Source organism: Bombyx mandarina, chromosome 20 (assembly GCF_030267445.1).
Source record: "Bombyx mandarina strain Sakado chromosome 20, ASM3026744v2".
NCBI classification, from domain to species: Eukaryota; Metazoa; Arthropoda; class Insecta; order Lepidoptera; family Bombycidae; genus Bombyx; species Bombyx mandarina.
In genome coordinates this window covers 7,512,690-7,531,703 of record NC_143226.1, presented here as the reverse complement: position 1 = coordinate 7,531,703, position 19,014 = coordinate 7,512,690, and the positions used below count along the sequence as shown (strand labels likewise).

The following is a 19,014-nucleotide window of genomic DNA, read 5'->3' as shown; positions in this document are numbered from 1 at the left end:
ATTTGACACACACGCGCATGGATACTCTTTGCTTATTGTCAAACTTATTGCATAGAGTCTGTGATCAAATTGAGAATAGATTAAATATTATTTGTCATTCTTAAGATTTGTCTAAAGTCTTTGACAATAGAATCGTTATAGTGTACAAACTTATAATTTAAATTATAGTCGAATTTCGACTACCGGGTAACTACTAGTGTAAAAAAAATGCCCACATTAGAGTCGAATGGCTATATAATAGAGAATATTGGAAATCTTTAGAGAAGGCCTTTGTCGAGAGACAAGCTGTTTTGAAAACCACATCGAACGCTAAACGGACTACTTAATAATTATAAGCTGGATTTAAATTTAAGTTATCGTTAAGTAATTTCTTAAGTTAGTAATTATTATGTAAAACAGCAATAAAGGCTTATTTTATATTTTATTATATAAAAAAATTGCTAAAACAAAATTTATGACCGTAGTAAATTTTTTTGGAAAACTCATTTAACCCTTTAAGGTCCAGACTCCACACGTCTTGGACATTTGTTTTTTTTTACTCCCAGATCCACTGTCCACACGTGTATATAAATTCACTAAAATAGCTAGGACGTGGTATATAAGACAATTTAATAAAAACTTTGTATAAAAATATCACAAGAACTGAAACATTTATTTTCATCCATGAGTTAATTTGCTAACGACCTCTTTTTTAGCGAACACTCTTTTTTATTACCTTGTGCTGTATCTATGTGTATAAATAATTGTGTGGACGTTTATAATATTTCTGCGTAATTTTCATGAATTTTAAAACGACTGATTAACTTGAAAATTTACGCACGTCTGAAAGACTATTTTTTGTTATAGCCTATAATAATATCGAATAAAATAAAAAACCGAAAAATTATTTTTTGTTTTAGCTTGGTATTAAAGTGAAAAATATTAAAAATAGTTAAAAATAATTTAAGTACGAAAAAAATTTATTATAAAAACAATTTAATGTAATAATTTATTATTTGAATAATTAGACAAAAAAAAAATTTTCGTAAATTAGTTAGGCCGTCGTAGTATAGCTGTCAAACAATTTATCTATCAACTTCCTAAAATAGCTATAATATTCCAATACAACCGTACATGTAAAAATTTTAAGGGTTTTTGTTTTTTCCTACTTGCCTACAGAACCCTAAAAATGCTAAGCCATTCAGTCAGGCGAGTCTTCTAAGCGGCATTGAACGGAGCTTACATTTTCTTCAGTTGAACAACGGACGCGAGAGAGGGTGCACGTCGCTTGCGAGACTGCCGCGTGCTTACGTACGTAAAAATAATAAGTGATTCATGTTACTTTATTGGAGATAAACTTAAGGTACGTTATGTATTTCGAAATATTAATAATAACAATCGTTTCATTGCAATGGCCTATTTGTTATTAATAAATTTTCGGATATATATATTTTTTTTTTTTTTGTAAAACTTAAACTTAATATATTTACTCAGATTGTGAGCGGGGCTTTCGATTAAATCGCATTGATTAAAGTTCTATTATTGGTTGCTTATTTTGTCTGTCAGTGGAAGTCAATCAATCAAGTGAATGTTTATAGAACGGAGGAGGCGAAAAGTTTTTAGTTTTATCGAAATGCAATGAATGTGTACAAAGCCTAACATTGGTCTGACTGTAATCTTAATAGAATGTAACGTAAGCTTATTTTGACGAATTAAACTGAACTTGAAGCAATTTGATTTATAACGCCAAGTTTACAACAAACTGAAACAATTTTTTGACCACTGGACTAATAGTGATACTGGAAAATTTTCCAGTAGGAAAAAATAACAATAATAAAAAATAAATTAAAAATTGGAGTTAAAACTGTAATAAAGTTCTGTTTACACTTTACACATAAACGGGAAAGGAGAGGCCATCATGTAAAAAAGTTGACTTAAAATCCGTTATAAGTCGCGTCCCCATAGATGCTCAGCGTGATAAATATCCTATTAATCACTGTTGCTATACAACATTCCAAGAAGTTTCAGGAAGACCCGTTTGGATGATGTATCACCTCTAATTCGTAACATAACTGTTCAAAATGATTTGCACTGATAATACTCGGAAATAGGGATGCGACCTCGCTCATAAAAATATGTTGTAAAAACATCGATGCTTAGTTTTCATCCCTACTCGAAAAGGCTACTCTTGTTTTTACTTAAACAACCAGATTTTTATTTTTAAACTAGCTGACTCGGCAGACTTCGTAGTGCCTCAATCGATAAATAAAAAACCTAAGCTTTTGTATAAAATAAACTTACAACAAACAAAGGAGTCCGTCCGACGGGGGCCACATCAAAGGGAAAACAAAATTGTAATTTTTATTTAATTCCGAGCATTTTCATATTTATCTACATTTTAAACCTTCTCTTGACTTCCACAAATAATTCGAGACCAAAGTTAGCCAAATCGGTCCAGCCGTTCTCGAGTTTTAGCGAGACTAACGAACAGCAATTAATTTATATATATATAGATAGAAGATAGATTATCGATATCGAACTCCTCTTTATATCTCGCCGTTATGAATCTCCACCGTCGCGTCATATACCTTTTTATCATTCGAGTGCTTTGAGACTTCTCGTGTTACTAACTGCGAACCTTGAGAAACGATTATATATCTTGCGTTTTCAATTATTTTATTAATTTAATTTGTTACCTTATCGGATGTAAGTTTTATACAATTTTATAAAGTCAATTAAAATAGATTTCTAATTGTCGTATCGATTTGAAATTTTGCATCGATATCCGGATTCCTCTACGCAATCGTTGGAATCGAGTTGATCTGATGACGGACTTGAAAAGCCAAGGTCAAATCATTCGAAAGACTACTAAAGCAGTTAAATAAAATATTCGTTTATTTGGTAATTACATTATTATTATGTATGAACGGTTGGCACTTTGATGCGTTAGACAAACGAATTGGACAGATATTTCCTCGGAATCAGTATGTGTCTCATGTCACCAAAAACATATTAGTTCATGAACAGTTGGATGATCATTAGACGAGGACGGTGACTCTACCACAATGATAACCCGGATAAACAATGTGGATCTTTCGGTGAAAATACTTCGAAACTGGATATTTACAAGTCTTTTTTTTTCTGAATCGTGAACTGCTGGGTGAAATGATATAGGACTAATCACTGTGAGCTAGCTTAAAGCATCTTAAATTGTTTATTCGAATTCCTAAATGCCCCAAAATTATACGACATGTGACATCAAAATACCGATACTGATTTGTGTCACCAGACTCTTGGAGTAATGCCAAACTCTGGTCGTCCGCCGTCTTGTAAGTATGGACAATGTTAAAATTTCGGTCCACTCTCACTGATGCTATATGCCTTATGTGTGAGTAGGGCTGATTGATTTTTCACATGGACGTGAATTTCACATTGGTGACGTCAGCATGAGCCCTAAATGTTTTGGGGCGATTTTCGGTGAATCCGTTTTAATGATTATCTGTATTATGCGAGATTTGTTGCTATGATCCGTATATATAGCGTTCAGATAAATCTGTTTTAAATAAGTTTACAATACTGTGGATTTTTTCACGAACTCGGTCCAATTCCACCTGGTGTTAAGTTGTTACCGAAATCCGTAGACATAAGAAGTGAGTGCCAGAAATAGACACGATAGTGGTACCCGTCCGTACAAGCTTACAATAATTACGCTTATCAAATTTTATTATTCGATAATATTATCTATAATAGTTGGAATAGCCTCTTGAGGCTACCGGCGATTGGCTAATGAACAAAATATACAAAACCGTTACCGAAATTTCCAAGTCTCTGAAGATGCAAATGAACAATTACTATTCTTAGTGTAGCAATGAGTCAGCTCTTAAAGTAACTCCTGAATGTAAATCCCCAACGGAAAGCCGCGGACCGAGATCTACATTTTCCTGTTACGTCAAATGATGACCAAAAAACCCATATAGCCAGCCATACTGCTTGGAGTCGAACTCGGTGACATCACTTTTGATAGTTAAATATGTATATTGTTACACCGGTGAGAGTAACGCCATCTATAGCCGAATAGCCGAACAAATATCAAAGGATCTCGTAATATCTAGAACGCTTGAGAAGTACAACGCCATCTATTGTCAAATAGCGGAAACACAGTACTCGACTTTTGTGGAATATTCTCAATAATTCTAGGGATGTGGTATTGGCTACGCGCTGCAGAGATTGCACGCAGTCAGTCAGTAATCGTAGCTACTCGAAGTGAAACAGCGAACGGATCACCTGAAGCGAAGCGGAAGAAGCGAATTGAGACTTTTAAAGCGTTTTAAGTGTTCTAAAGTGTTGAATACAGTTTTTAGTTGTACTCCGGTAGAATTTTCATTTATCCCGAACCCCAGCGCGTATCAATATGTACGAAGCAACCCCCATGCAGTTTTAAGGGTAGTTTATTATAACAGCTGTTAATAAATATAATACTAGGGCAAACCATCGTGGCTTAATTTTTTTTTTTTAATTGCTTAGTTGTGTGGACGAGCTCACAGCCCACCTGGTGTTAAGTGGTTACTGGAGCCCATAGACATCTACAACGTAAATGCGCCACACACCTTGAGATATAGTTCTAAGGTCTCAGTATTGTCACAACGGCTGCCCCAGCCTTCAAACCGAAACGCATTACCGCTTCACGGCAGAAATAGGCGGGGCGGTGGTACTGTTACACACTACTCTACAAAGCAGCTTTGCCCTAATCGGTTCTGCCTAGAAGCTCCCTTTCGTCCTTACAACTATAATGAATGTTAGAATGAATACGCGTTAATATTTGTTCAATTCTTAAGGAAAATTTAGTAACATCCTCATTTAATAATTGTTTACAATGTTGCAAATCGGAAAGTAAATGAATGGAGTGTTTTTTCTCTCCAAAGGTTGATCTTAAAAAGTTTTTTAGTTCCGTCCACTTAGTAAACGTTTTTAGACTACATGCGACTTGGGCTTTTCCTTCTAATTGTGAGATAATAAATTTACATAAGACGGGTTGTTGATCCGAATTAGCTAAGGACATTGCATTGTCACAATTAGTTAAAAACGCGGGGAGTGATTCTCTGTCCCCATTATAAGTTTTGATGAATTTGGTTAAAAAGGATAAGGTAATTTTGTCCGTCATTTCGCCTTTCTTTGAAGATTCCGATTTGACTGACATTTAGGTTTGAATTATGATGTGCTGGATAAAATTGGAATACAAAAATAGCACTTGAAATACAGGTTAGAATTAAATATAAATTTAGAAAATTAAAATTAAGATTAAGGAACTTTGAAAATTTTCGGAGAATTTGAAGTGTAGAGCACTCACAGAAGCACGTCGTACCGCATTGCCTCGTCAGGAGCAGGATGCTGGTAGTTATGTTCTGGATGCTGATTGATGGTGGGTGAGTTAGAATTGGAGAAGCAGCTGGACTGTCGTCTCTGTGCGTCACGTCGCGGCTGGAGCGGGCTCACGCTTAACAGCGGAGGCTTACCGTCGTCCTCTTGAGTTGTGTTTAGACGCAGGCTTGTCCTTAGGGCAAGGCTTACTGTCGGTCGTTCTTGAAGTTTGTGTTTAGACGCAGGCTTGTCCTTAGGGCAAGGCTTACTGTCGGTCGTTCTTGAAGTTTGATGGCTCGGATTCGAGATACCAGAATCTTTGACGGTCTGTCTCAGATTTCTTCTCTGGTATCCCACTTCTGACACCAATTTGTTACACGGCCCTTCTCAAACTTCTTTTTAAAAAAAACACAAAAAACTTTTCACGACTAAACTGTCTTTTATTAGACTTTCACAATTTTACAACACTATTGTTGACTTCTCAAACTTATGTATGCTCGCGACGGCTTCCAGATTCTAACTGGTTTTCAATATGATTTGATTTTACATGAAAGCTAAAAATGATGACTCTAATGGAAAACACAGTGAGCTTGTAAACGAGCTGATTAGGGCAAAGCTGCTTTGTAGAGTAGTGTGTAACAGCTCCCCCTTTTTGACGAAGCTTCATCCTCAATAAGATGAAGCGTAGTTAAACGAAAATAATATAAAATTTGAGGAGTCATTACAAAATCATTAAATCATTAAATTGAAAATAGAAAATAAAACAGAAAATATTGAAAATTCGTTCTTAATAATATTTATAAAATTAAAGTTAGGAATTAGTATTAAAATTAACATTACAATGTATGTTTAAACTTGTATAAAACATTCAAAATTAGAATTAGAAAAATTAGAATTACAAGATTATATAAAATATTATTCATGTTTAATATATTATTATTATTATTTATATTAAATAATTAAATCAGAAATTTAAATTTCTGTTTGAAGAGGATTGATCCTTATTATAAATAGTAGATTTATAATTCTGCTTCTGCCTAATTGGCAAAGATTGTATAGACATTTTATCTTCATCATTGGATGATATCTCAGTCATCTCGATAGAATTTGAAACTTTAGATTTTTTATTGGTTGATTTTGTGTTATAACATCCGTTAAATATTTGAATACAACATACAGAATTGGACGTTTTGTTTTTAAAATATCTGTAAATCTTATACATTAAAAATAGAAACAAACACACGATAAGGATATAAGTAAACGTAGAATAGTATGAGCCATATTTAATAAAATGAGATTGTTTCTCAATATTATTTAATTCATTTTCTAAATTGTCCATTTGGTGCGTAGCATATTTCAAGGAATCTAGATTTATTTTGCTAATAGAGATTGGCGACAAATGTGGTAAACTTTCATTAAGTATGTCTCTCTTACAACAATCATCGGATGTAATATCAAAGTTTATATTTAAAGGAGATTTAATAATAAAAGAGTAAGAATTCGTTGGTATAAGTTGAATGGTCTTAGAGTAACCGATACAATTGTTTGTTAACTTAAGAATTCCTGTTCCTTCGATAGAATAATCATGGATGACGTCATTACATTTGATAGTAAGTTTACTTTTATTTGATTGAACGTATATCCATTTGTTATTTAGTAGTTTTTGCCAAATATCAATTTGACCATATAAAATTTTAGAAATACATTCAGAGGGCAATGAAAGAATAACCTCTGTTAATAATTTAGATTCACAATTAGGATTACTTACACTTGAGTATATAGTTATTGATTCACATATAGAATAGTTATTGTTTATCATTTTACAATTATCAAAATTATCCAGCATAGCATAATGCAGTCTATCGTCACTTAAAGCGATGTACGAGTTAGACGGTTTAATTAAAGCGAAAGTGCGATGTGACTCATCGTGAGGTGTAGGTAAAGGTATGTTTTTATAAACAACGAACTTGTCTGGAATTATTAAAGGAATTCGTAATACGAATATGACTTTATTATTATAGAAATAAGAACTAAGCTTAGAAACATCGATCAATGAATGAATATTTTGAATATTTAGGGTGACTGGATTTTTACAACGAACTATATTAGATAGTGATGGATTTAATCCCAATAAAAATGTGTTAAGGGCAAGATCCTCCATGGCTGCGGTTCTGCCTAGAAGCTCCCTTTCGTCCTTACAACTATAATGAATGTTAGAATGAATACGCGTTAATATTTGTTCAATTCTTAAGGAAAATTTAGTAACATCCTCATTTAATAATTGTTTACAATGTTGCAAATCGGAAAGTAAATGAATGGAGTGTTTTTTCTCTCCAAAGGTTGATCTTAAAAAGTTTTTTAGTTCCGTCCACTTAGTAAACGTTTTTAGACTACATGCGACTTGGGCTTTTCCTTCTAATTGTGAGATAATAAATTTACATAAGACGGGTTGTTGATCCGAATTAGCTAAGGACATTGCATTGTCACAATTAGTTAAAAACGCGGGGAGTGATTCTCTGTCCCCATTATAAGTTTTGATGAATTTGGTTAAAAAGGATAAGGTAATTTTGTCCGTCATTTCGCCTTTCTTTGAAGATTCCGATTTGACTGACATTTAGGTTTGAATTATGATGTGCTGGATAAAATTGGAATACAAAAATAGCACTTGAAATACAGGTTAGAATTAAATATAAATTTAGAAAATTAAAATTAAGATTAAGGAACTTTGAAAATTTTCGGAGAATTTGAAGTGTAGAGCACTCACAGAAGCACGTCGTACCGCATTGCCTCGTCAGGAGCAGGATGCTGGTAGTTATGTTCTGGATGCTGATTGATGGTGGGTGAGTTAGAATCTGGAAGCCGTCGCGAGCATACATAAGTTTGAGAAGTCAACAATAGTGTTGTAAAATTGTGAAATCTAATAAAGACAGTTTAGTCGTGAAAAGTTTTTGTGTTTTTTTAAAAAAGAAGTTTGAGAAGGGCCGTGTAACAGTACCTACCCGTGCGGACTCACAAGAGGTCCTATAACCAGTAATTACGCAAATTATAATTTTGCGGGTTTGATTTTTATTGAACGATGTTATTCCTTCACCGTGGAAGTCATAAAAAACAGGCCCGTTATACTCCGTCCCGAGTGATGCGATTTTTGTTGTGCTCCAAAAAAAAAACGTACGTTCTAAGTAGAAGCTCGTATGAACCAACCGCAAGAGCCCCACCGACCAAACGAGTTGAATCACAAAAAAAATTAGCTCCGTGTACTTTTTACTGGGCATCGTTAAGTTTTTGTCGAATTTCGGCCACAAAAAGGTATTGTGAAACTAGTTTTTCAGGTGTGATCCTTGTATCATTGTGATGAAAAAACTTGAACATTACTCAGAAAATGTTATTAGCCCCTGTATTCAGTTGTTACTTATATGATTGTGGTGATAAAACTTAAACATTACTTGAACGTGACTAGAAATGTAATTGGCCCCTATATTCAGTTGTTAGGTAATGTGCACGGTAAACGCCCCACTTTAGAACCGTTTTTGTTTGAGGTCGGTCAACAATAATGTAAACGGTGTAAAGCCTACAGTTATCATGACACTGAGATATCGTGTCTTGTGTGACAGTTTTTTCTGTAACCAAACAAAGTTTTTACATTGTTTTTTTCAAGAATGCGAAACAATAATGTTTTGCGGTTTTAAGAATAAAATATCCATATCCACTACAGTATTAAAATTGAAACGACTAATTTACGATCTTTCAATCCCTAATGGCGATAGTAAAACAACAAAGCGAAGTTAACCTTTACCAGCACGCGTTATTATTATTATAATTTTTTTTTTATTGCTTAGATGGGTGGACGAGCTCACAGCCCACCTGATGTTAAGTGGTTACTGGAGCCCATAGACATCCACAACGTAAATGCGCCACCCACCTCGAAATATAAGTTCTAAGGTGTCAGTATAGTTACAACTGCTGTCCCGCCCTTCAAACTGAAACGCAATACTGCTACACGGCAGAAATAGGCAGGGCGGTGGTACCTACCCGTGTGGACTCCCAAGAGGTAAAATGGTTCATTTTAATGAATTTTCGGAAGTACATGCCTCAGTTTAAATTTATTGAGTTTTTTGTTGTCGATATATATCCTAAAGACAATCGCGCTAATTGAAACTCCGATAATGTTGGATCATTTGGAATCCCTGGGTCCACTGAGGCACTTCAGTTCTCTCTCTGTTTTATCCCGTACTAGCGACCCGCCCTCGCTTCGCTTCGGAAACTGTAATTTATCATTGATTTCTCAACTATTTAATGGATGTTATTATATATATAAAACTTCCTCTTCAATCACTCTATCTATTGAAAAAAACCGCATCAAAATCCGCTGCGTAGTTTTAAAGATTTAAGCATACATAGGGACAGACGGATATAGGGACAGAGAAAGCGACTTTGTTTTATACTATGTAGTGATGTTCCATGGGGAGATATTGTTTGAAACGATCCCATCGCTTCATTTTTTCAGCGCACCACTTCAGTTACGGTACCTGGGAATTCCGCGCACATCCACCGTTCTTGTCCGGAGATGTTTTTTGGTACTTCCATCCCATGCCCTCCGCGGTGTTAATTGAACATTACGTTCTTCAAATGGGATTTTAGAAAGAGTCCTAATCGAAAGGCAGCGGTTCGGTTATAATATTCTTCGCGTTTTTAATGTCTTTCAACGTCGGTAATCTTTACCAACAGGTGACCCGTATATATGCCTTAATATACCTATGCCTGAAAAGGCAATAAAAAGTGGAAATATTTCAGATTTGGTAGGAACGATGTAATAAATTACATTATAGAGTTGAATATATAAATACATTGCGAACATTGCTCATTGCACCCCTCGTTCTTCTTTAAAAGGGGCTTGTGGAGAGTATTAAGCGGTGGGCAGCGACATGGCTCTGTTCCTGGCATTGCTGAAGTCCATGGGCGACGGTAACCACTCACCATCAGGTGGGCCGTACGCTCGTCTGCCTCCAAGGGCAATAAAAAAAAAACAAGGTACTCACTCTATTAGTAAGAGTCACTTTTCGTCGAAGTAACATGTACATATTTTTCTGAATAATAATTGCAAGCATATAGTTTTACAAACTTTGAAAAGCAATCATAACGTCGGATAACCTTTTCAGATACGTTGTACAAAAGCCGATCTAGTCTGAAAAGAATTCTTCAAAGACTTCACATTGTCAGTCCGAAAACTCTGTGGAAAGCTTTCTTCGAAGCTAGCCTTTCAACGTCGGCGTGGGTCGCATCGCTACAAATGTTATGAAAGCTTTCGTGAAAAACTTTGAAAATTAAATTCGTTGAAAAGTTTTGGTATATTTGTTGAACGAAAATGAAATTCGCTGAAAAGTTTCGTATTGTGTATTTGTCGGATTATTTGATGGAACTCATCATACTTGTAAAAGTCCATCAATACTCAGAAAATACCCACTCTTCAACCACGCCACCCTTTTCCCGGCAGTAAGAAAATGGCATTTCCAACTGGCTTCTGAATATCAAAAACTAATTGGCTACCTTTCTCAGCGAATCATTCTAAATCAAATATGGCTAACGCCTGTTTTGGCAATTACTGTTTTTGAAAAGAACAAATAATTTACTTATTATGATTTGATTGCTTTGGAGACCAGTGACCAGAATAAGACCACTCGAACGATACCGCTAATGCAAGTAACACAGGTGGGCCGTATGCTCATTTCTTTGCTCGTCTGCCTACAAGGGCAATAAAAAATAATAATAAAAAAGACACATCTATCAAATGACGATAAATAAATCATTAAACTGCATCAAACACTTAAATTTGTTTGACAGAATATGTTCTTAACGGGGTCTAGTTAGTAAAATTAATTATTTTTAAAAGAATCGGTTTTATAACATATTCTTACACCTTACGTGTACGTGATCGTTTATAGTATAAATTATTTCTTATAATATCTCTGCGGCCCGCGGCAGAGCAAACAATTTTAGTAGAAACTAGCGGCCAGCTCCGGCTCCGCCCGGGTCTTTACCAAAAATTTCAACGATATTTGATGTTGTTTTATTATTTTAAATAAAAGAACACTTATTGCGGCATAACTATAATAGTTAGACATATGTTGTCGCGACACTTTTTGTAAATAATAATGTCGTCTACAAAGTCGTAGTACATTATTTTATTTTATCATCAATAGTTTTCGCAGGGCACGCGATGTAAAAAATATTTTAGGTAATTTTTTTACACTTTGAATTCGTTAATGGAGTATTGGAAAGGATCCCTAATTTTTTTCAAAAAAGATTATAGCCTATGTCACTCGGGAATAGTGTAGCTTCCAAACAGTGAAAGAATTTTTCAAATCGGTTCAGTAGTTTCGGAGCCTATTCAATACAATACAAACAAACAAACAAATCTTCCCTCTTTATAATATTAGTATAGAAGTATAGATAAAACTACTGATATAATATATTTACCATATTCTTCATTACATATATGTTTTCACGCCAATTCCTAATTAATAAGCTACCCACGTTACATAAATAATAATTATAATTGATTTAACTATGAGACAATCGCCTTTTGACACTTAATATTAAATATGTCAATTGACTGGTGGTCAACTAAACAGTCCAAAAATGTGTGGCCCGCTGTGATACCTCACATTGTCCCATGTGACCCTTGACCAGAAAAGTGTGACGACTGGTTTATACCATCGAATTATATCGAGTCGGTCATAACACATTTCTGTCTGCAAAGACGATTGGCTTAGCTATTAGCATCACGTTAGGCGCTCAAGAATATCTATAAGGTACTAACTAGCTGACCCGGCAGACTTCGTAGTGCCTCAATCGATAATTAAAAGATCTAAACTTTTGTGTAAAAAAAACTTAAAACAAACAAAAGAAATCCATTCGACGGGGGACACATCAAAGGAAAAACACAATTGTTATTTTTATTTAATTCCGAGCATTTTCATATTTATCTACCTTTTAAACCTTCCCTGGACTTCCACGGATAATTCAAGACCAAAATTAGTCAAATCGGTCCAGCCGTTCTCGAGTTTTAGCGAGACTAACGAACAGCAATTCATTTTTATAAATAGAGATTTCTTTAGCTATACAAGGTGTTGCTTCGACTGCCTCTTAGTAACATTTTATGCTAACATGCTAATCTAGTAACCTCGAGGGGTTATTCTAGATTCGCCGAATTAGTTGGTGAGGTCACGGGGCTCAAACCTGATGACGTTGCTAACACGAACCCTAGCGAGTGCCGTGCTTCGCAGAATCTACCACCGGATCGGAAACGCGACCCACTGAGAAGATCCGGCAAAAAACTCAGTGGGCTGTGTCTGTGGGTTAATTTACTTGCCGAGCCCTTAGTCGCAAGCGACGGGTTCGACGAGAACGATGACCGTTGCTTGGGGTACCTAAAAGCACCGTTAGTGGATCGGGAAGATCCGAAATGACGTGTTTTGGGCAACGTCGATTGTTTACCATTTGGTCCGTAGGATCGGCTATGTAGTTACCAGCGGCCACGATGAGAGGGTTCTCATGTCGTGCCGCATTATCGAAATGAGCTAACATAAGACGTGCTCCATTGTATGTATTTTTTTGGTTCCGATGTAAAACTATTATGCTAGAACATTCGATGCCTATAAGTCACGTGGCAAAGGTGTAACCTATTTAAATGATTAAACGCTAATGACATTATACAAAAAAAAAAAACAAAGTAATAACCGTTTGTCATCATATTAATTATTAACGTTTAACTTTTTTTTATATTTATTAGCCATATATTTTATACGTTATCTGCAACAATGTAGACGGGCTGCAATATTTTAATTAATTTTATTACTACTGATTAAAATGTCACAACACTAGTGGCTTATTGTAAACACGTACATACATCAAAAAGAGAAAAAGAAACTGTAATATATGAGGTTGGTGTCTTTTTGAGTTATTTTTGTTCACGGACCTCTGACGCAACTTTAAATTTACGATTGAAATAAGTGTAAGGTGAACATTACTGCATTAAGGGAGAATCGGACTATGGGCAATCCCGCCCAGACAACTTTCTGTACCGAAAAACTATATTTAATACCACAGCAAACTTCAAACGGATAGTTTGAGTAACTTTCAGCCGTACAGCATTGCAATTCATTCATTGAAAAATCAAAATATTATTGTTGGGTCCATCCATTGTCAGAATGTTGCCATAACTAACACCATTGTTCATTGTTTCAGGTATCGACAAGGCTGACAACACTGCTACAGATAGCCGCTAAAAATATTACCAGATCATAAAACAAAAACTGCCCACCATATAAAGACATAACAGACATAGTCCGTAAGACTCAAAACTGCCTGTGATAAAAGTATTTAAAATTTTGCATTTAGCTTAGAATCGTTAAGGAGATTTCGCATAGAAAGATTTTAAGGAATCTTTAGAAGTGGCATTAGGAAGATTGGAAGTATTGGTGCACAGGAAAATGAAGGACAGCATGAGGAGTTGCGAACACGTGCTGACAGACGATGTGGAGTACAAGGAAGTGGTCGTGATAGGTGAGTGTCAAAGATTGTGTTATTTGAAAACGTTATTTTAAAACTAGCTTTTGCCCGCGACTTCATCCGCGTGGAATAGTTTGGCATAACCCTAAATTTTACCCGCCTCTTAATTTACGTAGAATATCATCTTTATAAAAACACCTTCAAAAATAATGCTTTATTTCAGAACAGATTTGGTTAGCATAAAAAACGTTACAGAGAGCTAACCTTAACATATAGACATATGCTGTCGCGGACTTTTTTTAGATCTTATAAAGGGGAACAATTCTCTCATATATTATTTTCGCGAAACTAACCGTTTCCGCAGCGCACGCAGTGGAAGCTCTCAAAAAGGATTAAAACCCCGGTTTTGAAACATTATTTATTGGTGCTCCGCTCCGCTTGCATTGGTCTTCGCGTGATGTTATATAGCCTATAGCCTTCCTCGATAAACGGGCTATCTAACACTGAAATAATTTTTCAAATCGGGCCAGTAGTTCCCGAGATTAGCGCGTTCAAACAAACAAACTCTTCAGCTTTATAGTATTAGTATAGATACGACTAAATTAATTCCTTTTGTCCAGAAACTAGATAGCATGAGTCAACATATTAATACATGCAATGAATTTGCAATTGCAAATGATCTTATTAGTATATTAAGGGCGGTTAAGATGACCTTAAAGTCGAATGCGCATTCTTAAATAAGCTAAAGAATGACGTATCTTTTAAAAATCATCTACATCGTCAATCCATACTTGTCCACTGCTGGGCACAATTCTCACTCAATTTGTATCACTGAACTAACATCCTTGACCAGCCCACTCTCGCTTCAACGAATAATCTTATTCCTGATCCATTAGAGAAATTGTTAGAAGCTCTATGGGCTTAATATCTCTATAATGACATTGAATAGTCTTCACATAGTTGCATCAAGTATATATATATACGTAAATATATGATAAAATAAAGAGCACATGTTCATGTACTTGATGAATGGTTCATTAAGTATCAGATCGGTGTCTTGTTACCGGTCCTTATTCTAAAAGTGATCGTTGCGAATCCTTTAATATTCGTAATATTGGGAATGGTCGCTACGAAAAGCGTTTTGGCTTTAATTCGTAATCGAATGCCAATAATGCATTCCCCGTAAAGTTTATTGAACAATTTCGTGAATTCATCCTAATGTCAATAATGTTGATGCTTTTTTTAATGATTGAGTGATTACTGGTGGACCGGAGGCCTTTCCAGTTTCACCAGGACAGGAGGGCGAGAGGGAGAACTGAATTTTATTTTAATCCTCATCATACCGTTGAGAGAGAAACAGTGAACTAAAAAAACACAAAACTGGACCATCGACCCGTTGAAGGTCGTGGAAATCTGCTATTTTGTTTTTTTCGTCTGAATAGTTTCTGTAAAACACGTTCGAGTATTTTTGCTGAATTGTGCGTTCCAAAATATCGTTCGTAACAGATTCTTTTATTGACTACATAGCTAGAGCTTTCTATCTATTTAACACAATCATTTCAATCCTACTATACGGCTATATTCGTTAAAATAGATTTTTTTTCAGGTATTTCAACTTTAAATTATCTACTGTAAAGTTCACGCATTGTCGCTTAGTCACGTTTGTCTTTCAAGCGTCGATATGCTTATCTTGAAAATGTCCTTAGCGAGATTCAGACATCTGTCAAATATCTTGTGTTGTATGATGGCTACCGAAGTCGTCGTGGCCTAAAGGATAAGACGTCCGGTGCATTCGTATCGAGCGATGCACCGATGTTCGAATCTCGCTGGCGGGTACCAATTTTTCTAATGAAATACGTACTCAACAAATGTTCACGATTGACTTCCACGGTGAAGGAATAACATCGTGCAATAAAAATCAAACCCGCAAAATTATAATTTGCGTAATTACTGGTGGTAGAGGACCTCTTGTGAGTCCGCACGGGTAGGTACCACGGTGAAGCAGTAATGCGTTTCGGTTTGAAGGGTGGGGCAGCCGTTGTGACTATACTGAGACCTTAGAACTATATCTCAAGGTGTGTGGCGCATTTACGTTGTAGATGTCTATGGGCTCCAGTAACCACTAAACACCAGGTGGGCTGTGAGCTCGTCCACACATCTAAGCAATAAAAAAAAAAAAAAAATACCGCCACACCCTCTGTAGCCTCCCTATTCCTTGCGACAAGATGTCGAACGTTCAGGAATGGGACTCCGTACGCCGCATTGTCAATGTCACCTCAATTGACCCACTGTCTGGCTGCTAAATAAAGTTAGACATGACTGGTATTAAATCGCTTCGCCTCACAACATGACGGCGATTATTGGTGAAGATAAAATGCTTTGTTGTCGTTAGAGTGGACAAAATGTTCTCTCAAGTCCCCGGACCACATTCCTGTTATATCAGCAACGTGACTTTTGTTAATCAATTCAAAAAAGCATGGTATCTGTAATGCGATTTAAATTTCGTTTTTCGACCTTTTTTAAAGATGACAGCTTTACATCTTAGATATTTACATAATTAGTTTTAATGTTTAATGTCGTCTTTAATTTTTTCTAACGTTTTGATGTCCCACATAATCTTTCTGTGATCACAATAAATCTTCTGAAGCCTTGACTCAATTAGGAACCAGTCGTAATGTTGAATTGTCATTGATAAAAACGGAAATAATGTTTGTTACCTTTCCAGCTAATGCGTCGATTGCAAGGGCTGAATTAATTATATTAATTAGCTATTTGCTTTTTAATAATGGATTGTTAACAAATCTGTTGGTTAAAGATAATTTTTGTTTATGTAACACTATATAGTTTGACAAATAAAAAGATGCAGTCAGTTGTAAAGTGTGCACAGCTGACCAGCTAGGGTGGATATATATACATATTTATCGCTTCCGCTGGCGTCGAAAGAATGGATGACTCCCGAATCTATGGTAAACGGTAGTAGCCCTGATGACTGTAGACCATGTGGACGCCGAACAAAACCTTAAACCTTAACGGTTTATCCAGAGAAAGCCAAACAGAGATTCGTCTGAAACAATGTAATCGATCGCGCAAAGGTCCTTTCCATCCCACTTGTTATTGTAGAAACTTAGATGATGGTATATTCAACATATATATACAACTCATTTGAAAGATTCTTTATGGGTTTTTTACAAACGAAAACAAGTCCTAACACGTGTTTTCAACCATAAAGTCTATCTATGAACACCTGGCTTATGCAAACTGAAATTTACATTTAATTTTTGTGACAACTGTCTTTTTGTGAACAGGAAATGGGCCCAGCGGTATGGTGACCTCCTTCATGCTAGACGGCAACGTACCCTACCTCAAACAGATACCAGAAGACTTGCCAATTGACGAGATGCTCAGAGCCAGGTAATATGACCAAATGCTATTTGTTTTGTTATAAGACCGCCAATTGTGACTAATGCTTCAATACTCTTCATTTAGGAGCCGATGACTGTGGTTTTTATTAAACTATTGCATAGCCTTTTTTAGGGCTTTGAACACGGTGACCGAATCAAGAAATTCCGTAACGAAAATAAAACCTAACACCTGTACTCCGTCTACCATGTAGTTCGCGTTCAACACATTCACACGTTGCGTTTGTGTAGTGTATGTGAATAAGCGCGCGGCGTGACGTCGCACTGCATGCGCATCATCAAAAGTCTGCCCATCTCTCTCTAGCGCGGTCTAGCTTATGAGTGTGAAGTTAATCTTATGCTTTTGTTAGTGTTTATAAATATAGCGTGGTCTTATTTTATTATTGTTTTAATATTAAATTATTATTGTCTAATTATAATTGCAAAAGCTGATAAAAATGCTATGCAATATTTTTACCGCGGCAGTCTCCGAGTGCCACACGTGTTTTTTTGTCTAAACCATACTCGACATCAAAGGAATCATCGTACACAGTTTTTTAGTATAAGTCAACCGGTCAGTGAGTCATTTTATTTTACGTTACAGCATGAAAAATAACCGAAACATCAAACGAACTAGTTGTGTTGTATATATGCTATTTCTCAGTCTTTAAACCGGATCGAAAGACTGCTTCGCGACAGAAACTGGTGCCTGCCTAATTAGTGTGTGTGGGTACTAGTAATTACAAATTTATAAATTGTGCGGTTTTGATTCACATATCACGCGATTATTCAGTTATCGTGAACTTGCCAAGTTAGTGTTTCTTTAGAAAAAATTGGTACCCGCCTGCAGGATTCGAACACTGATAGAGTCGCATCATACGATACGGGTACACCGGACGACTTATCCTTAAGCAACGACGACTCTAATTCTCGAAGCCTATCAGTTGCAATGGGATGGGCCATCGACGTTGCGGTAGTTATCACTTCAAACCCCGTGAGCCTGCCAAACTTTTCACTCTTTACGCTGACAGTATGAGAGAAATATGATTAAATTGTAATAACTTAACTGGACAGAAGTAAATCTTTATCAGAAAGAAAGGACCTCCTCAAGACTACAGCAACCTATACCATCTAATTGCCTAATTCCTATTTTAAGTACCCTTATTAGGGCATATTGCAAGCCCTTACAGATAAGTGGTGGTGGTGGCGGTAACTGACGGATTGATAGTCCCACCACCGCTGTACTGTTTATTTCTGCAGTGAAGCGACCAAGTTGAGGTTTCAACCGTATCTCGAACAGCAGATTTCACTTAATTCATCAGCAATTTCCACTTAAGTTCACCTTCGTTCCAGACTTTCAAACCTTCCCGAAGGCCAGAGCCTGTACGACGCAGACCTCGCGGAGTTGGCCGAGGGATTGGAAGGAAGAAGTCAAAACCCGATACCTATATTGGTGAGCTTCGCAAATTTTGTTGTTTCAGCGCTAAGGTCTGAATCATCATCTTGTGTCTCGACTGTGGGACCGTACTTGCGGAACTAGGGGGGAAATTGTTTTGGCTCGTTTAAACTGAGGGGAAGGACAGCAATTACAATACAATGGCGATTATAAGCCACGAAGCCTATCAACCCTCACAGAGAAAACCTATTAAAGCTCCACCGGGTCAGTCGAATTATAACACATTTTAAAATAATACTGGTGGCTGGTTTTTCTAATGAAAATGAAAGACTTTAGGTTAGTTTCGTCCGAAATTGTCGAATATTATTATTAGTG

General features: G+C 36.1%; 1 protein-coding gene across 3 annotated transcripts in view; it reads left to right on the top strand.

Annotated features, from left to right (window-relative positions):
- LOC114249418 (oxidative stress-induced growth inhibitor 1) overlaps window positions 1-19,014 on the top strand; it is a 50,621-nt gene that overhangs the window by 17,575 nt on the left and 14,032 nt on the right. Inside the window, exons 2-5 of one of the 3 annotated variants that reach the window (XM_089736043.1) lie at window positions 1,159-1,290; window positions 13,582-13,899; window positions 17,151-17,256; window positions 18,597-18,696. In XM_089736043.1, coding sequence (XP_089592169.1) covers window positions 13,827-13,899; window positions 17,151-17,256; window positions 18,597-18,696 — 279 coding nt within the window. In that variant the 5' untranslated portion in view covers window positions 1,159-1,290; window positions 13,582-13,826. Of the gene's footprint in view, window positions 1-1,158; window positions 1,343-13,581; window positions 13,900-17,150; window positions 17,257-18,596; window positions 18,697-19,014 lie in introns of those variants that run through there. The other 2 variants (XM_028182996.2, XM_028182998.2) reach the window with 2 other exon arrangements.